The sequence below is a fragment of the Taudactylus pleione genome, unplaced genomic scaffold, assembly GCF_031769625.1.
Source record: "Taudactylus pleione unplaced genomic scaffold, aTauple2 ptg001086l, whole genome shotgun sequence".
NCBI lineage: Eukaryota > Metazoa > Chordata > Amphibia > Anura > Myobatrachidae > Taudactylus > Taudactylus pleione.
The window spans coordinates 1,039,678-1,060,752 of NW_028285487.1; the positions used below are offsets into that span (position 1 = coordinate 1,039,678).

At 47.4% G+C, this 21,075-nt stretch overlaps 1 protein-coding gene across 5 annotated transcripts in view; it reads left to right on the plus strand.

Annotated features, from left to right (window-relative positions):
* Nucleotides 1-21,075, plus strand: part of ITSN1 (intersectin 1) — a 161,186-nt gene that overhangs the window by 85,544 nt on the left and 54,567 nt on the right. For 4 of the 5 annotated variants that reach the window (XR_015874870.1, XM_088461696.1, XM_088461695.1 and 1 more), the window contains 7 exons: nt 3,770-3,969; nt 5,539-5,666; nt 8,884-9,122; nt 16,979-17,138; nt 17,605-17,810; nt 19,280-19,362; nt 20,535-20,701. Coding sequence is in view for 4 of the 5 variants with exons in the window: in XM_088461696.1 (XP_088317822.1) it covers nt 3,770-3,969; nt 5,539-5,666; nt 8,884-9,122; nt 16,979-17,138; nt 17,605-17,810; nt 19,280-19,362; nt 20,535-20,701 (1,183 nt within the window). In the remaining variant the exon portion in view is untranslated. The remainder of the gene's footprint in view (nt 1-3,769; nt 3,970-5,538; nt 5,667-8,883; nt 9,123-16,978; nt 17,139-17,604; nt 17,811-19,279; nt 19,363-20,534; nt 20,702-21,075) is intronic. The other variant, XM_088461697.1, reaches the window with a different exon arrangement.

Sequence of the window (21,075 nt, forward strand, 5' to 3'; positions counted from 1 at the left end):
CTTCTATTAGTGGCAGGATCTCCGGAGCTCCTTCTGCGCCACTTGGACCTGACCATTGCGTTACTGCAACGGCACGGCTGGTTAATAAACTGGCAGAAGTTCACACTGGTCCCGTCTCAGTGGATTCTGCACCTCGGAGCCTTATTGGACTCGGGACAGCAAAGGATCTTTGTGACGGGGGAAAAGATCTCTGCCTTACAGTCGAGGGTGCGCAGTTGTCTGCAGAGCCGCCGGGTGTCTCTACACTCGGCGATGAGGTTACTGGGCTCCATGGCGTCGGTATTCGACATGGTGGAATATGCCCAGTTTCACTCCAGACCTCTGCAGCACCTGATCCTGTCCAAGTGGAATGGACTGCCTCAGTCTCTAAAATCCCAGACGATAGTGCTCACTCCGGAGGTTCGCCTGTCCCTGGCCTGGTGGTTGCAGACGACCCATCTCAACAAGGGTCGTCCGTTCTGGGTGGCGAATTGGGTCCTGTTGACGACGGACGCCAGTCTTCGGGGCTGGGGAGCAGTTTCGGGTCCACACTTGTTCCAAGGCAGGTGGACTCCGGCAGAAGCAGAGCTTCCCATAAACATCTTGGAACTCCGAGCGGTGTTCAACGCTCTCCAGCAGGCACGTCGAGTTCTCCAAGGTCACCCAGTGCAGGTCCAGTCGGACAACGCTACCACCGTGGCCTACATAAACCGGCAAGGAGGAACCCGAAGTCGGGCGGCTCTCGTAGAGGTGTCTCGGATCCTGGTATGGGCGGAGCGCAATCTTCCGGCCATATCAGCTGTCTTCATCCTGGGAGTGCTAAACTGGGAGGCAGACTTTCTCAGTCGCCAGGACGTTCATCCGGGAGAATGGTCCCTGCACCCGGACGTTTTTCAACTCTTTCTTGTAGACCCCCTTTCTTGATTTTTCATGGGAACATGGCAGTGCTACGCACTCGACCTGAATTTCTTCCCAAAGTTGTTTCCCAGTTTCATGTTAACGAGGAAATAGTTGTTCCGGCCTTTAACTCACCTGGCCTTTCAGTGGGTGAGGCCACTTTGGATGTTGTGCGGGCCTTAAGGACTTATGTTGACCGCACTTCTTCGTTTAGGAAGTCGGACGCCTTGTTTGTCCTCTATGGCTTCTGTAAAAAGGGTTGGCCTGCTTCAAAGCAAACTTTGGCAGCCTGGATCCGTATGGCTATTTTTGAAGCTTATCTTCATGAAGGTCTGCCGGTTCCTCCTTCTGTGAAGGCTCATTCCACTAGGTCTGTGGGTCCTTCGTGGGCAGCTCGACGTGGTGCCTCTGCAGTCCAGATCTGCAAGGCTGCTACGTGGTCCTCTGTCCATACCTTCGTGAGGTATTACAGGTTTGACACCTTCGCCTCTCAGGATGCTTCCTTCGGGCGGCGGATTCTCCTTTCAGCACAGGCGCTTCCCCAACCTTAAAGGATACTGCTTTGGGACATCCCCAAGGTATCCTGTGGATACTCTATGGACCCTGAAGTAGAAAATATGAGATATGGTAAGAACTTACCTTTGTTATCTCTATTTCTACGAAGTCCATAGGGTTCCACAGGACTCCCGCCCTGTCGCACTTGTGCTACAGAAAATGGCTTTACTCTGGTCACCGGTTTTTCCGTCTCCCTCTGGTGAGAATGTGATTCTTGTGTGTGTCCAGATCTTTTTTCTCTCTCTTCCTTCTCCTCCTCCGGCCTATGGCTTGCTAACTAACTGAGGTGCCTTGGCTCGGGGGCGGGGTATAGGAGGGGGACCCTAGTGCATCCTGGGAGGACTGAAAACTTAACTCTATGGTGCCCGATGCCTGACGTCATCACCTATACCCCAAGGTTTCCTGTGGAACCCTATGGACTTCGTAGAAATAGAGATAACAAGGGTAAGTTCTTACCATATCTCATATTATCTGAAATGCATGCGCAGTACGCGACAGTCCTCCATCTGCGTGTGCTTTAGCATTTGGGATCCGTGCTGAATCAGGCCCTGAGTGCAGATGTGGCAGTGTACCATGCTGGTTTCTGTCGTTTCTGTTCCAAGTATTTGAAGATCAAGCGTGTCAGCTGTAGCACTACAAGTTTCATCATGGCCCTGCCAGCACAAAATTGCTAACTAGAGATCTGCCACACACATCAAACGAAAGGCTGCAGTTGTTGATTACATGATCTTGACACTTGCTGCCTTACTTGAAGAGTTAGTAATAACTGGCGTCTTGATAGTGGAGGCTGTCTGGTACTTGTAGTTCCACAAAAGCTGGAATAATAATGATTCCCTGACCTGGATAAAAAGAAATGTCATTGTCACACCAAGGCCTGCAGGTTGCAGAAAGTGCAGTGATTTGGGAGACTGAACCTGGGAGATTTAAAGCAACTTTAAATGTCACGGTTAAATCTCCCGAGATCTTGGCACTTCCCACAACCCGAAGGCTATTACATTTTACCCACATTGTTCAAATGATAGAAAACTGCATAACATTTGCCGGTATTTCAGTAGTAACGAGTGATTAGTGGCACTAGTGACAGTAGGTAGGCTATTTGTTAAAACTAAGGATGGAGAAGACTTAATAGCCTCAGTAACTGGCCCGTGTTTGGGAGGTCAGTAAGTGGGCTGTGACATGTAGAGCAGTCTCAGGTGTAACATCCTCTTCTTTCATGTCCCCCCCCCCCCCGTTCATATGATCCGGTGATTATCATGTATTTATGCCTCAGTGGTTATGGACATTTATTTAATTGTTATTTATATAGCACCAGCATGTTCCAGAGCACTTTACAATTGGAACAACATAGTAATTAAACAAGACAAGGTAAAAGGGCCCTGCTCACAAGGTTACACTGTATAGGGAAGTATAGATGTGTCCACATACATATATCCTCCGTGCTATACAAGTTGTGCTACACAACGCGGGAGCTCCTTGTGAGACTCTGTAGCACCGAGCGTATTTTTGTGCGTCTTTTTACCTTCAAATGCGTCTTATTCGCACAGTGATAGGAAGCAGAAGCAGCTTCTGCTGATTAAAATTATATACAGCATGTGAAACGCTACGTTACAGTGTTACACCTGCTGACACTAACGTAGCATTTCGCAAGTAGATACACTCGCAGACGCACACAGAACATAGGCATGTCACATATCATTTTAATCAGCAGAAGCTGCTTGTGCTAACTATTTGCTTCACTTTGCAAATAATACGCATTTGAAGGTAAAAAGACGTTCGGCGTGACTAGAAGGGCTGTTTAACGCACAAGGAGGCTAGGTGTATGAGGACACATCTGTAGGAGTTTGAAACAAGTAATATGGCTACATACTGCGAATGGACAAATGTACCATCTAAAACTAGGCATGTTTTATTTTACTCCACCTTCTGTATATCACAGGATAGGTATTTGCTGATGGGACATTTTAGGCTTTAAATATTAAAGCTGCTTTTCCTTTTTATGCGACTATTCCCCAGTTTAGAGATTTCCCCCCCCCCCCCCCCCTCCTACTTGATGATTCGCACCGTTAGTCGCTACTGTATATGGCTGCTGGTCTTTCTTGTTCTGCTCCCTCTGCCAGTGAGTTATTGCCCATTAACAAATGAAAACAGACCCAAACATGGCACAGACCTGCAACCCTTACAGTGTGTGTGTGTGTGTGTGTGTGTGTGTGTGTGTGTGTGTGTGTGTGTATTGTGGGGGCTGTAAGACATTATAACCGTGACAGGGACGCAGTTGACCAGAAGAGCCCTTAACACGTGTGGCAATGTACCCTCTACCTCATCATGATCCCTCTTTTAGGAAGGCACACGAGCAGGAGAAACAGTGGCAGGACCGCGTGAAGCAGGAGGAACCAGCACGGCACAAACTGCTGCAAGATGAGGAAAAACAGAAGAGGGAAGAACCTGTAAAGAAGTCTGAGGAAGAGCAAAAACCTGAGATCCAAGAAAAACCCAGCAAACCTTTCCAGCCAGGAGCACGCGTCCCATGGACAGGTACAGGTGTGTGCGTGTGGGCTGGCATCTAACACGCAATCACTTTAGTATGAGCTGTGATCTGATGGCAATTTGCAGTCAGCACAATGCTGGTTCCTGAGTTTTTGTGGTGATATAGATACAAATGTTGCTTTATAGCTACAGCTTTGTCACTGTATACCAATGGTTCCCATACTCCGTCCTCAAGACACCCCAACAGTCCAGGCTTTAAGGATATCCATCCTTGAGCACAGGTGGCTTAATTAGTACCTCTGTCAATTTGATTTAACGAACCGTGGGCCTGTTTCAGACCCGCTTGCAAGCGCATGCGCGAGACCCGGCCAGCGACTGGCGCTCCGTCGCTACGGGTCTCGCACCAAAACGGGGCGGCTGTCGATTGTGATTGTCAGCTCGCCTCGTTTTGGAGGCGGACAGGGGGGGGTGGTGGCTGGCCAAACGGAGGCGTTCCCGAAGGAATGTCTGCCGTTTGGGGGCGGCCTCAGTAGTGAGCTTCCGGGATTTGCGATGGACGAGACCCTACCACAAGGGTTTCTTCGCAAGCCCGATGGTCACGATGGTTGCGACCATCACCTGGCCGCTCGCAAAAGCTGTGGGTGGTCACCCACAGCTTAGCGAGTGGCCAGGAGGCCGGCTCTCAAAAAAAAATAAAAAATGCTGCCCTGATTCAGACCTTAACCTGGACTGTTAGGGTGCCTTGAGGACTGAGGGCCTGATTCAGACCCGCTAGCGTTATGCGCTCGCAAGCGGGTCAGTGGTGGCCCAGTGCGCATGCGCGAGACTCGGATAGCGACGGTCAATCCGTCACTCCGGGTCTCGCACCAAAGGGGGCGCGCTGTCGATGTTGAGTGACAGCATGCCCCGTTTGGTGGGCGGGCCGGGGGCGTGGCTGCCCAGATGGAGGCGTTCCCATGGGAACGCCTACCGTCTGGGGCCGGCCCCGCTGACATCACAAGTGATGTCAGTGAGAGTGCTTTCGGCTCTGTTAGAGCCGAAAGCACCCTGGAGCTTGTGGCAACTGGACCCTACCACAAGGGTCTCGTCACAAGCCCGATGGTCTTGACCATCGCGACCATCTTCCTGGCAGCTCACTATAGCTCTGGCTGTCAGAGCGCCCGGCTCTGAATCAGTGCCTGAGTTTAGAAACCTCTGCACTATACTATACTGTCCAATTTATTATAACTAGAGCCAGGATGGAAATTGGTAACTTTCCTGAAGGTTTGGGGTGCAGGACCAGCAGTGATTGTGCAATTTATAGCCTGCTACTCACATTGTCCATTTCCAGGCCCTCATGGGGTTATCTCTACAGATTGATGTAATGTCGACCTCACTGTATTATTACCCAACCAAGGCATCAGGTTGTCCCTTGGGGACACCATAGAAGGCTGGAATATTTTATTATGGTCCTAACAAAGAGGTTACTATATGCAGAAGTATATTTCATACTACAGCTTTTAACGTCTATGGACCATACCGCGTGTGTGTGTGTGTGTGTGTGTGTGTGTGTGTGTGTGTTTTGCCAGCACAGCATTACATAACTGATTGATTTACATGGAAAGCATTTATGTACTTTATTAGTCTTTTCAGAAAAAGGACCACTAACAATCTCTCATGGGGATGTGAAGGTTGTGTATTACCGGGCACTCTATCCTTTCGATGCAAGAAGTCATGATGAGATCACTATCCAGCCAGGAGATATTATCATGGTGAGGATTGAAGATAATGATTGATATGGGATTGTATGCAGGCTAACGAACCTTGCTCCCTTCTAGCAGGCAGGAAAATGTAACATTCCTAAAAAGGCTTTGGTCTAAAGGTGTCTTTACCCAGCTCAAGCCAGTCGGCCGTTAGCTAGGTCATTGTCAGATTTGGCCATACACGTATAGGTTTGATTGGCCATTCACTGCTCATTTAATAAAGCCTGATCGGCCACTCGGCGCTCATTCAGAAAAGCCTGATCGGCCACTCGGCGCTCATTCAGAAAAGCCTGATCGGCCACTCGGCGCTCATTCAGAAAAGCCTGATCGGCCACTCGGCGCTCATTCAGAAAAGCCTGATCGGCCACTCGGCGCTCATTCAGAAAAGCCTGATCGGCCACTCGGCGCTCATTCAGAAAAGCCTGATCGGCCACTCGGCGCTCATTCAGAAAAGCCTGATCGGCCACTCGGCGCTCATTCAGAAAAGCCTGATCGGCCACTCGGCGCTCATTCAGAAAAGCCTGATCGGCCACTCGGCGCTCATTCAGAAAAGCCTGATCGGCCACTCGGCGCTCATTCAGAAAAGCCTGATCGGCCACTCGGCGCTCATTCAGAAAAGCCTGATCGGCCACTCGGCGCTCATTCAGAAAAGCCTGATCGGCCACTCGGCGCTCATTCAGAAAAGCCTGATCGGCCACTCGGCGCTCATTCAGAAAAGCCTGATCGGCCACTCGGCGCTCATTCAGAAAAGCCTGATCGGCCACTCGGCGCTCATTCAGAAAAGCCTGATCGGCCACTCGGCGCTCATTCAGAAAAGCCTGATCGGCCACTCGGCGCTCATTCAGAAAAGCCTGATCGGCCACTCGGCGCTCATTCAGAAAAGCCTGATCGGCCACTCGGCGCTCATTCAGAAAAGCCTGATCGGCCACTCGGCGCTCATTCAGAAAAGCCTGATCGGCCACTCGGCGCTCATTCAGAAAAGCCTGATCGGCCACTCGGCGCTCATTCAGAAAAGCCTGATCGGCCACTCGGCGCTCATTCAGAAAAGCCTGATCGGCCACTCGGCGCTCATTCAGAAAAGCCTGATCGGCCACTCGGCGCTCATTCAGAAAAGCCTGATCGGCCACTCGGCGCTCATTCAGAAAAGCCTGATCGGCCACTCGGCGCTCATTCAGAAAAGCCTGATCGGCCACTCGGCGCTCATTCAGAAAAGCCTGATCGGCCACTCGGCGCTCATTCAGAAAAGCCTGATCGGCCACTCGGCGCTCATTCAGAAAAGCCTGATCGGCCACTCGGCGCTCATTCAGAAAAGCCTGATCGGCCACTCGGCGCTCATTCAGAAAAGCCTGATCGGCCACTCGGCGCTCATTCAGAAAAGCCTGATCGGCCACTCGGCGCTCATTCAGAAAAGCCTGATCGGCCACTCGGCGCTCATTCAGAAAAGCCTGATCGGCCACTCGGCGCTCATTCAGAAAAGCCTGGGCGGCCGCTCATTCAGAAAAGCCTGGGCGGCCGCTCATTCAGAAAAGCCTGGGCGGCCCCTCGGCGCTCATACTGAAAAGCCTCGGCTTGGTTGGGAGAAACTCCCGGCTGACCGGCAGATCCCAAATGGGTGTTTTATGGGGTTGGGCAATCTTTCTGGCCCCATAATGCTGAGATTTGTCACCTGAACAGTTAATATAGACTAAATATCAGTCAAAGTAGCAACATGTATAAGAACCATTATTCATTTGAGGTTTATCATCCAACCATGGTGTTTCCCTGCCAGGCATTGTGTTATATGGGAACAGAGTGGATTTAGCTTTTTAAAAGCAGCACATTATCGGGCATATTGCCAGCAAAACACCATTGTAACACAATTTAAATCTTCTGGGAATTTGTACAAAGCTTGTTGCATTAATACTTTGTATTTGTAATGATTTTTCAGTTCACCAGCCGTTAAAGGGCAGTCAGACCTCTATATGCAGTGTGTTCATTCACGCCCTGCTCCACTCTGCAGCTGTGCAGTTTAGGATTATGGAACATTTCTTCCCCTTTCCTGAAAAGTAAATGACTAAACAGCTCCTGAGTCAGGTTACCATGTTCAAGTAGTGAGTCCCCCTTCTCCTATTTATTTTCATGTCTCTCTGGTAATGCCTGTGTGTTTAAATCCACCAATCATAAATAAGTACGGCTCTTACTAGACTGCAAGTCAGTAACTCAGACCTAAGGGGCTTTGGGTTTTATTGCGCTGTTCCTGTAACCCTTCCCTTATCAGATGGGGAACCTTTCACTTGCCTTCATGGTGTTTTAAAGTGGCCGCTTCCTGCAAATGGAAAGAACAGTTGAAATAATAAACCAATGCGGTAAAGTGATGACAGAATAATGAAGGTGGTCCTGCTCTTTGGGTACCTAGGCAGATGGTCCAGCTTGTGTGAATATGTAAGATATAAAGTACACAGGTCACCTAGACATAGTGGAGGCTTCTTTGGGCTGATCCTATGTTCATGAGAAATGAGTAACTTCAGTAAGAGCAATTCACATACTTGGTAATTTGCACAATAGCACAGTCAATTAAGGATGAAAGTATCAGTGTATAATATTGGGCTTAGTTGCTTTATACAGTCTTTAGCAAGTTTATGCTTTCTCTTTTTGTTTTCTTTGTGTAATTGTTTTTCTTTTTTGCAGTCACTGAACTCTCACTGCTGTTACCAATATAGATATCTCTTATGGTGCATACACACGGTCCGATCAGACAACGATAAAGATATCGTCTAATCGTCCTGCATGAGCTGGATGATCGTTATCGAACATCTAGCACAGCACCAACCCCCAAACGACCCGCGATCAACGACATCGAACAGGTTGGACTGCATGCACGGGCGATGGTCGTTATCGACCATCCATGCCCGCACATTGGAGGTTGGAAGGGGCTAAAAAATCCGCGATATAAACGATCTAACGAAATCGTTATCGTTTATATCGTCCTGCTAAATCTGACGGTGTGTATGCACCATTAGATTTCCTAAATCTTGATGAGAGAAGTTGTACAGCGGAATACAGGTCATATCATGATCCTAGTATTGGACCCAACCCTACAGTGATATTTATCATTGCCATTCTTGACTGCGTGTAGAGATGATCTGCATAGCGACAGTGAATCTCTGCAGTCACATCGATGTTTGCCAGTTGTACAATTAGTGAGCAAGTCAATTGCACAGGATCTCATTTCCGTCCATATCCGCAGGTGGACGAGAGCCAAACTGGGGAGCCCGGGTGGCTTGGGGGTGAACTGAAAGGGAAGACGGGCTGGTTCCCTGCCAATTACGCCGAGCGAATGCCTGAGAGCGAGTTTCCTAGTACAGTAAAACCGGCAGAAGACACTACAGCCAAAACCACTGTCCACGTGACACCGTCCACAGCCACATCAGCAGCTTTCACAGATTCCACTACAACCACCAACAATTGGGCAGACTTCAGCTCTACGTAAGTGCTCAGATGCTGAGTCACTTAAAATCACAATGTTTGTTTGTCATTTTAATACTGCACCCAGCAACATATTCCACTGCTCTGTGCAATCAGCACTGGTTCTAGCAGAGATTACAAATCTTTTACACTCTGCCCCCACCCCTGAGTTGAATACAGTCAAATTGCTAACGGCTGTGAGGCCGTCTGTCTAAATCTCGGAGTTTATATACCGACTCGGGACTAAAGACGGGCGTCGAAATCCCAACGCCCTTCTAAATCCTGACGCTGAAATCTAGACAGACTGCTTCCTGAACGAAGGTAAGCCGGGCAGTGTTAGCGCGTAGCCGGGGGGTGGGGGTGAGGAGGGGGGGGTGGTTGGTTTTTGGACCTCCGAGGGGACTTGGGGTTAGGCACCATCCCAGGAGGGTTAGGTTTAGGGTTCGGGGAGAGGGGGGGTTAGGTTTAGGCATCCGTTGGGGGGAGATTAGGGTTAAGCACCACCCCGGGAGGGATAGGTTTAGGGTGCAGGGTTGGGGGGATTAGGTTTAGGCACCACCGGCGGGAGGAAAGGTTAGGCACCACTAAGGGAGGGTTAGGGGGTGAGGGTTAGGGTACTTACCAGCCCCAGTCGGGATTTTCAGCGTTCAGGCTTACGTATTCTATCACTGTTTGGTATGTGAATTCCAAATGTTCGGACCGTGGTTCTTTAGCTAGGGTGGTTAAAGTGGCCGAAAGAACCATTGGCCAATCCCAACCCAGATTAAGAAGATAAATCAGAAATGTTGAAACTTCCTTTCTAGCGCTGATAATACATTACATATGCAGATATTGATATGGATTCTTTAGAGCTTCCCTCCACAACTGTGGGGATCTTATCTTCAGTAACTCCCCAGGTACATACCCAAAAGAAGGGGAAAATAACATAATAGTGAAGCACAATTTAATAAAGTCATAAAATACACACATGATAAATATCCACAATAAAAATCGGAAGACAAGGTGTTCCACAAGTAGCAGGAATGGCAACAATTACCGGGTGGAAGATCTAAAAAAGCCCGTAGATAGTATAGGCACAGTGGAAGTCCCGGGTCTCCTGCTGGCTTCGGCTATAATATCCACTGCCCGGTAGCGTGTCTGCTACTTGTGGAACACCTTGTCTTCCGATTTTTAGTGTGGATATTTATCATATGCGTATTTTATGACTTTATTAAATTGTGCTTCACTATTATGTTATTTTCCCCTTCTTTTGGGTATGTACCTGGGGAGTTACTGAAGATAAGATCCCCACAATTGTGGAGGGATATCTGGAAAGAATCCATATCAATATCTGCATATGTAATGTATTATCAGCACTAGAAAGGAAGTTTCAACATTTTTGATTTGTTTACTTGGTGTAGGTGTGGGGGATACTTTTTTTTTTTTTGACACTACCAGCAGCTGAATTGCGCACTTACATCATTTATCATAATTTTCTCAGATTAAGAAGATATTTCTGCTAAAAGGTGTGTTACGAAAGCTAATAAGATTGTTGCTGACTTTAGCTACCCGTGTCCTCATTCTCTGTTGTCTTTATTGCCTTCTGGTAAGCGTTTTAGATGTATTAGGTGTTGTACTAGTAGACTGCGAAACAGTTTTTTTTTTCTTTTTCTCCTTCATCCACTAGGGGACACTGGAGTTCAAGACAGTGGGGTATAGACGGTGGTAGAGTAGAGCCTGGCGCCTTAAATAATTTAGAAGTGTGACTGGCTCCTCCCCCTCTATGCCCCATCAGCCCCAGTTTTTAGAATGTGCCCGAGAGAGCCGGTTGCACATCAGGCTGTCTCCAGCCTTTTTCATATTTTTTAATTTTTATAACAGTTCAGCTGACTGAGGACAGGCAGGCTGCTTGCTGTGGCAGTCTGCCTGCTACGTGGGAGCCGCCGGGAAGGGCACCACACGGCTACTGCAGCCTGTGTCCGGTGACCCTGAGGAGGGGGCACACACAAAGGAGTCATCGGACCCCGAGAAGACCCGCCACTGCTGACACCGGCATGTGTCCAGGTTCCTCTCCGCCCCCTCAGCCCAGCATCCCGGCCGCAGCAGCTGTAAGTATGACCACTGCTCCTGATTAGCAGGAGCAGTGGAAGTATAGCTGGGCTCAGTGACACTGTCACTGTTAGGAGGGCCCGACTTTCCCCTGCCCCTGCACCACCCTCTCCCCGACTTCGGATACCAGGTCAAGGGGGTCACTAGGTGCTGTAGTCACGAGGGCGCAAATTACAGCCCTGGTCGTTGCTGGGGCTGCTGGAGGCGCGTCATGCAATCTAGCGGCGCCTATTATAGTCGGGCTTCCTCCTCACTGCCGCGCTGTGTGCACCACGCGGCTGTCGGCGCTGCTGCATAGGAGAGCTCGTTAGCAGCGCCGATCGCGCTTGCCCTCCTCACACAAGGCGGGCTGCTGTGGCTACTAAGTCCCGCTGTCTTAATCAGCGCACGGACCCGGCGTCGAGACCCGCCCTAAACAAACACTTATGGCGCGTCCTGCAACAGCGGCGCCATTTGTAAGGGTTCTCCCCCTTATTGCTCCGCAGCAGCAATAGCCGGCAAGCACAGCGCTGAGTCATTTCACTGGAGCAGTGGACATCAGCTGAGGCTCTCCTCTCCTACTTAGCAGGAGAGGTGTTCTTTTAAGAGTATGCAGCGCGGACCAGCGCCGGCAAGGGAGCGCGCTTCCCTCTTAAGGAGAGGGGACAGCTTACAATATAAACAACTCCCCCTTTTATTAAGAGGGTCCGTTGTGTAGCACAGCGCTGACTCACTCCTGCTCGGGGAAGAAAAGGGTCCCGCCGCCGGCTGAGTCCGGGTCTCCTGCCCCTCCCCCCACAAGGGGGAGATGTGTATTGAAGCTCCATTAACTGTAGGTCATGTAAGTGACAGACGGCTGACTGCGCTATCACTTACAAAAAGCGCTGGAGCTCTCACTGTAGGTACAGCGCCAGTCGCACTGAGGCAGCCTGTATATATTTAACAGGGCAGCACAGACTGTGTAATGGTTAGCATTGCCGCCTCACAGCACTGAGGTCATGGGTTTGTTTCCCACTATGACCCTGTGTGGAGTTTGTATATTCTCCCTGTGCTTGTGTGTGTTTTATAACAGCGTAGCTGTTAGTCTGCTGAGGCGGTGCTTTAATGTATAAGCTCCGGCGCTAGCTACTTCGGGGCTCTTGTGTTTAAGCCGCTTCGGCGCCCTCCACAGCAGTATAGCTCATTGCCCTAACACCTGCTGCTCTGATGGATATGTCTAGCCTTTTGCTGCCCCTCCCTCAACCTTGCGCTTAGCAGGTGCACTATGACTCCGCTTTATGCGGTTCTGTTGAGGGGACAGCTTATGTTAGCCGGGACTCTTCCAGGCTAGCATGGACATTTTGCGCACACAGCGCGGTATAACTTTGCCCTAGCGCAGTGTAAGAGTCATCTCTGTCACTTCTGCAGATCGCTCCCCGTGTCCCGGCGCCTACAATGTACGTGTTGTGTGTGTGTGTGTGTGTGTGTGTGTATGTAGATGTATATGTAATCCCATATAGGGATGTATGTATATATGTGTGTGTGTGTGTATATATATATATATATATATATATATATATATGTGTATGTATGTGTATACCTTTTTTCTACTCTGCTAATCGGGTGGTCTATGGACAAGCCTTATTCCAGAGAGGTTAATTAGCACACTGCGCAAGGTTGACAATGTTCCAGTGCACGCTTTGGCAGCACATATACAAAAATATTGAAACGATATCTGTGGGTGAGGAGAACTCTCCATTGGGTTGGGTCTCAACCCAGCGTTGGCTGAGGGGGCAGGCCTTGGGTCAGGTCCTCCCGAATCATCCATTCTCAGGAACGAGAATCCCATATTGGGCTTACCATCCCTGTGGCCCAGCATTAGAGGCCGGGACGGCCACTTCTTTAGCTGTGTTAATAACAACAGCAGGCCTTTATCCCCTGTTTAGATTGGGGGATTGCGCTGTGGTTTTTCCCAAGGGACAGGTCTCCCTTTTAATATGTTGGGAAGGCTCTGTTAGAATACAGCTCACTTTTTGGGGACAGTAATCCCTTAAGTTTGTGGATTGTTACTCTTCTGCACACATATATAGCTCAACTGATTAAGGCGAGCACTCCAGTAACAGAAGGGTCCCAGGTTCGATACCAGTCTGGGACAGCACGCTGATAAAATATCCTGCCCATTACACCGTAGCAGGCTGATGGCTACACGCAACACTTGAGCAGTCTCCCTGCGTTGAGGTAAGCCACATGTATTTATACTAAGCCCTGCTATAGAACATATACGTGTATTGCTCAGGTTCTAATTTTAAATATTATCGCACCTACTAATCTTGTATGTAGGTATGCATATGCGGAGATATATATATCGCTTCTTATCCTTATAAGGCAGAGGTAGGATCTGTTATCAGTTTTATGTCTGGTACCTAGCTTATTTAAAAGAAGGATTCCGCAATTGAAGTCTGGACTCTCCTCATCCAGTAGTTGGTACAATAACTCAGCTTTACACCATCTCTCCCTAAGGATTTGTATGTGGGTGTGTGTACGTACCTATATTTCCACGGATGGGAAGCCGCCTGCGATTACCAAAGCTGTCAGCTTATCTATATATATATGTGTGTATATATATATATATATATATATATATATATATTAAATGGTGGCTCTGTAGACTAGAGTCAAGTTCTGCAGCTTACATAGTGATAGACATTGCATATATTATGAACCCTATACATGACTGGGGCCTTCTTGTATATAAAGATATGTACTTCCATCCTCCTGGGGTTGTAGTTCCTTCTTGTTAGTCCCTATCTATGGCGCCCCCCTTTAGGGTGATCTACGATTATTTTAACTTTGCACTTGGTAGCAAACTTATAAGACACTGAGAATGCAGGATATAGCAGGACATATATAAATATAGCATGCTGATCTCCCGATGCCGGAGTCTGACAAGTTAACTTGCTATGTTGGCACTACTCTTCCTTTCAAAGAGATGGCCTTCTTATGCAACTATGTTTATCTGTATGTACGGGTGTATATATACTGATATATTCCCATTACTTGTATGCATATTTTCTAATAATTGGCAAAACCTGGTTTTTAACCCTATTGGTTATCACTACAGATATGTCCCTTCCTTTCTCGGGATAACTAATGCACTCTGTCTATGTACAGGTACCCTTCTCAGTATAGATTCCGGTACTCCATATTATTGTCTTGTCACATATCTCAATAACATGAGTCTCTAAAGGGCCCCTAGGTACATTCTATCTGTACATAGAGAATCCAGGTTCTATTCTGTAATCAGGGATTAATTTGTTAAATTACATGAAGGCCTAGGGCCCCCGCCGATATAGGCAGGGTCAGGCCTGGATTTTATTAGATTGATGGGCGTAATACACACTTCTCCATTATAAGTGTTAATGTACTGATACTTAAACTAGTAGACCGTTTTGTGGTATAGGTATAATGTCTATATGGATACACATCCCTAATATAACAAGCTCAGGTATAGAGTCCTGTTGAACGACCTTCCTACCTCCACTAACATTTTGCTAGTTTATACAGTGTTTTCTACTGCAACGTCTCCAGACTGAAGTCCGTGCTGTAGAGCATTGGGTCTTAGCCCACTGAAGCTATTCCCTATACCTGACGGGGCAGGTTGCTGTGAGATGAAAAAGGTCAGTGACATTCTACATAGCGTCCAGAGGGCTTTTGGCCGCTCACAGGTAAGCGGGCTTACCCCACTAATGCTCAACCTGTTATTGCATAGCCGCTTTCTCCCTTATGCACCCTAGCTGCGGTCCTAGCAGCCATCTGCTTTTTTAATCAACATTGAGATTAGTGACACTCTTCTACTAGATCTGTTGGGATTATGGACTGAAGCGCTTTGAGGGTCTAGTGCACATCTTTACATTAAAGTGTGACAGTCAATATGTCCTACGCAGGGGGCCTGGTGGATTTCCTGTTCAGTCTCTGTGGATGTTTTCATCACATTGACGGGTACCTGACTGGTACCTTCAGGGTTGTCCTAGTGCTCTAGCCTTGTGGTATGGAATGCTTCCCTATATTGGTAGCTTCCTGCGTGGCTGTTGCATCCGTGCTCTATAACTACTAGGGTATCCTGGTTGTTCACCATATGTTCAGGCCAGCGGTTGGTACTGCCTACGCACTTCCATCATGTTGGAAGTTGTCTGTTGTTTTGAAGTTTGTGGCTGTGATTTGCTTTTCGACTGCAGGTGTTCAGTCGCTGTTTTCTACTCTGTTTTCAGAATGGGTTGTTCTGCTGTCTGACCCTCTGACAGGTATTGTAATCTCAATCCTCTCGAAGCTGCCTCGGCCTCATTCCCAGTGTGATCTCCACTCGTTGGAGACTTCTATGGTCTCTCCCTTCCGCTGGTTTACAACTTTGTAGTAGTTGGACTTCCAGAATGGTTCATGGTGACTGTTCGGCCTTGTCTTTTACCTCTCTGCATACTCTGTTAGGAGTCTGTGGACAGGATCAGCTCTGTTTCTGTAGATTGGTATCGTTATACTTGTATCTTTATGACTATGTCCAACAGTGCTGGTATTCTGCTATCTGCGACTGTTGCAGCTTTCTGTTTCTGAATCTGGTACGGTTTTCTCGAGTTTTGTTCTCGGGTTACTGCCCTTCTCATATGGATTCGGGTTGGAGTTCTCTGCTCCCAACAGTCCGGCTTGGTCTGTTTTCAGCTGAGCTTACAGCGTTAGGATGCTTCTCACCTGAAGGTGTTTTCTCGCTAGCCGCTTATTCCATTCTATTTACGCTGTAAGTTGTGGTATTTCTGTGTCTGTTCCGCAGGGAGTTCTGATTGTCTCCTGGCTCACGACATTTGATCCTCAGCTCTTGCCTTTCCGTTGAACCTCTGGTTCTTGGCGGTCCCTGTTCGGTTGGCCAAAGGGTTGGCATGTTCTCAGCGCTTGCCACCCAGGAGGTTGGCTTTGGGACGTCCCCACTGTCTTGAACTCCAGTGTCCCCTAGTGGATGAAGGAGAAAACAGGATTTTGGTACTTACCGATAAATCCCTTTCTCCGATTCCACAGGGGACACTGGACGCCCGCCCAGCGCTGCATACCTGCCAGTTGTTTCGTTCCTTCTATGGTTGTGTGACTGCATGATTCCCTGCAGTGGTTTCCTCTGTTCTCCTTCAGTCGGTCTTGTTCCGTTCTGTGGTCTTCTCCTTCTCCTCATTTTCCTGTTGTCCTCCGTCTCTTCTCGGGCTCAGTTCTTAAACTGGGGCTGATGGGGCAGAGAGGGGGAGGAGCCAGTCACACTTCTAAATTATTTAAGGTGCCAAGCTCTACTCTACCACCGTCTATACCCCACTGTCTTGAACTCCAGTGTCCCCTGTGGAATCGGAGAAAGGGATTTATCGGTAAGTACCAAAATCCTGTTTTCCTGCCGCAATTATTAGTGTCAATTTTTACATTTTGCTGGATTTTATGTCATTTATCTTACTGAGTATCTTGCGCTACAATTTCGCTGACACATTTTTTTAATGGGGATGTGACAATACATTTTTATTGATTTAACCCCCTGAGTCATTTTTGTACTGTGGGAGCAGCGATCCATACAGAAGTTATTATCATACTGTCTGAAATGGATCAGCGGTGGGGGAGACTTATTTTGGGCTGAACCTTTGTCCATGGGACTGCAGCCTATCAATGGTCTAGGAATCGGTAACCTCACCAAAACACACAATGGCTGCCTTCGCTGTATATGGGTGACAAGTGCACTGTACTTCCTGCCAGTGTGTACATTTCTTTACACTAATTGTGCCTGTGTTCCTCTCACTTTCCTCTCTGTTCAATAGGTGGCCAAGTAATAATAATGAGAAAGCAGAAACCGACAATTGGGATTCGTGGGCGGCTCAGCCTTCACTGTCTGTACCCAGTGCCGGCCAGATCCGGCAGCGCTCTGCTTTTACACCCGCAACCGTAACGGGCTCTTCTCCTTCTCCTGTACTGGGGCAGGTATGTTGGTGCTGAATTTGGTGGCCCTGGATCTATAATCTGTACAGAAAGGCACCTATACACATACCATGAATCTAATCCCTTCAGTTATTTTAAAACTGATTATATATATATATATATATATATATATATATATATATATATATATATATATATATAAATGTCCTTTGAAAATGGTTCCTTTCAGGCTGCCTGAAGGTGAGATCTACGTGCCTCAATTAGATTAACATACACTCACCACTAGAAACATAACACGGTGCTACGTTCACAACCAATGAGTTTATTTATTTTGTAGCGCCATTTACAAAACGTATGCTTGTTTGGTTGCGTTTGAGATGAACTTCTGCACATGGCGCCTGGGTTTTTTAAATCCGCCCAATAGAGTTCGATTTGTTTGTTTTTTTTCTTGGTTTATTTCACTGTGTAGCTTATTTTTACTACATACAATTGTTTGTTCTATTTATAGGGAGAAAAAGTAGAGGGACTCCAAGCACAAGCCCTGTATCCTTGGAGGGCCAAGAAGGACAACCACCTAAATTTCAACAAAAGCGACATTATCACCGTATTGGAGCAGCAAGATATGTGGTGGTTTGGTGAGGTCCAGGGGCACAAGGGCTGGTTTCCCAAATCCTACGTGAAGCTCATTTCTGGTCCCCTAAGGAAGTCTACCAGGTTCGTACGTCACCTATTATAGACGATTTTTTAAATTGTTTGTGTGACTAAATCCCAAATCTTAGAGGTAAATTCAGCTATGTACAGCAGAGCTCAACTGACCTGGCTGAAGCGGCAACCTCATGATCAGCTGCTGAGTGGGTGGAGGAGCCGGGTACAGTAGGGGCCCAGGGGTGCAAGGGAGGTGTAACCATGCCCCCTGTTTTGCTGTGATTTCTCCTCCGAATGCGGCGCCAGCATCCCCCCCCGCCCCCCCTCTCCCCACCAGCACCTGTGCCCATCAGTCTCAGCGACCCTGGCTGCTGACACAAAGTAATGGACTGTGTGAGTGTGCAGTATATGTATATTATTGACCAATGGAGTTCCCCCTAATTACTGTTCTACCCAAACACTTCCGGGCCTGATGATGTTTTCACCTCCGCGTTTCTCTCTCGGTAGTGATATTGTACCCCATATAGATTATTAGCTGGCAAGTAGAGCCCTCTTACCTCTGAATGTTATTACCCAGTCTTGTTTTATTATAATTTTTTTCACAATTGTAATTCGCAACAGAATATGCTGGTGCTATATATGATTTATTTATTTACAACTACATAATGAGGTAACCATGTAGAACAGTAATGGGCCAGCAGGGGGCTCTCTAAACCTTCAGCTGCCAGTTCCTTCCTACTTTGTCTGATTTGTTTGGTATAGAGCAGTGTTGGCTAACCTTGACACTCCAGCTGTTATGGAACTACATAACCCAGCATGCACTGCTACAGTTTTGCAATTAGGGCATGCTAAAACTGTGGCAGGGCATGCTGGGATATATAGTTCCACAACAGCTGGAGTGTCAAGGTTAGCCAACACTGGTATAGAGTGTGATACTTGCTGCTGATATGTTATTACCGAGAAGTGTCTGTCTTTAATGTATGTTTCGCAGTAATGTGCGGCGTTTTGTTTAAGGTTAGGGGGCCACACACGCAGCCCCTGAAGTATATCAGGCTGCCGATCACTGATCTAGAAATTAATACAGGACGAAGTGGTGTGAATTAATGTTTTTATATAACATTTTTAAGCATATCTGTTGCGTTAAACCAATGGCGTCAAAATGGAAGCCCTCTGGTATGATGCGGCCCTCTGCTTTTCTTTATTATTCTGTTGCAGTGGCCCAAGTTTTTCTGAAAACCGTATATATTTTAATAGATCTGAGCGAACGCTTACAATAATATGGTGATGTTTTGATAAATTCTTGTTACAAGTCGTAGATTTGCACCATTCTATTTATTTTCGCTCTTCCATGCACTACGCCATGTGTCAGCGAGCACAAGTGATATCTGTCGCCCATACATCGAGCCGTGACCCGGCCTGCAGGAGAAGGCATTCATGCGTCTGATGGGAGCTACAGCATTATTACATATATTGTCACTTCTTACTGAGACTCTAGGTTTACCTTTGCCCTCTGCTCATTTCCATTTTCTCTTCCACAGCATTGATTCAACGTCCTCAGAAAGCCCGGCAAGTTTGAAGAGAATCTCATCACCAGCGTTTAAGCCTTCTGTCCAAAGCGAAGGTGAGGCCGAGCTCCGTGTTCACTGACACCTCTCTATGCCTCTGTCCAATGTTCGCTATGGAGATGGGGCCTGTAGCCTGTGCAGTTTTCCCTGGACCTTGTTTTGAGCTGTCCGGTTATCGGATCACTGTTAGGGTTACAAGGAATGTGAAAGTAAGGTCTTATTTCATCAGGTAACCTGACGCTCCTTAGTAAATCTGCATGGAAAGAGACAGCCGGGCATAGAAGGAAGGGAAATAGCTGATTGGGTGCCTTGGTGGTTTCTGACCATAAAATATAGTATAAGAAATAGACCAATAAATTACTTCTTAACCATTAATATATAGCGCACACCCATTCCACAGCACTTTACAGAGAATATTTAGTCATTCACATTAGTCCCTGCCCCAGTGGAGCTTACAATCTATATTCCCTACCACATGTACACAAAAAGTCTCGCACATTAGAGTTAGTGTTTTTTTTGTTTTTTTTTGTCAGTAGCCAATTAACCTACCAGTATGTTCCTGGAGTGATTGTTTTAGTAGTAATAGTAATCTGTTACAACAAGCTATCCACTGCGTAATAAATAAAATGGAGGGATAATATAAGACAGGAATAGTGAGGCAGGGAAATATCATTAATACATGTATGTAATAGGAACGAAGCATAATCTTGTTATAGTTCTATGGGGCCTGCTTGGTGTAGCAGCTCTGGGCCAAGTGAGAGCAGCCCGCTTCGGGGGCAGAGAGATTACGATTTTGCTGACTGCAGAATGACCCCCTCTCCTTCCCATATTGGGCCGGGAAGCAGCATACATTAGGGTGCTCTCACTGCAATATTGGGACCAGTTCTGTATACTGATCCCCATGAGAGCCAGTGGTTGGACTAGAACCAGAGCCATCTGGGATTGTGACTTAGGGCGCCCTTATATTGAGGACCTGACCCTGGGAATAATACAGCAGCAGACGGCTATCTAGTATGATATTGGACTGAAGGATAATTACCCTGCTCCCAAATGTTGGTTACATAAGTAAATAATATTGATACGAATGTTTTATTCCTGGAGAAGTACTGATGCCGCCTCTGGTCTCCTGTAACTGGCACAGTAGAGGAATGTAGCAGAGGAGCTGACATTTCAGCCTCTGCCAGGTTATGTCATCTGGTATAATCCCTAACCAGACGTTTGTTTGCAGAGTACATAGCGATGTACACGTATGAGAGCAATGAACAAGGCGACCTGACCTTCCAGCAAGGAGATATGATTGTAGTCATTAAGAAAGACGGTGACTGGTGGACGGGGACAGTAGGAGATAAAACTGGCGTCTTCCCTTCCAACTATGTCAGACTCAAAGATTCAGAGGTAAAAGCAACCAGAAATACTCCTCTTACTGCTCTCATTGTGGATAGCACTCCCTGCACACTGTAAGGAAATGAGTCCTGGGATATTGCCAGCGTTAGCCGTCCTCCTGTCTGATCTACAGCTCTATTACCACTTCCTCTTCTCCGACTCTCACCTCTCCTCACTCTTCCTGTATTACTCTTACATCCTCTTTATAACATGCTCCTATATAAAGCCGGTCTAGGTACATTTGCCGACCAGCATGCACACACACCACCTGACCTCGCAGGATGGTCAGGATCCATTGATTGCAGGGAAAGGTTTTACGACCTGTCACTACATCTGACTATTACATGGTAAACATACTGTTATTTCTTCCTTTTTTTTTTTTCTTA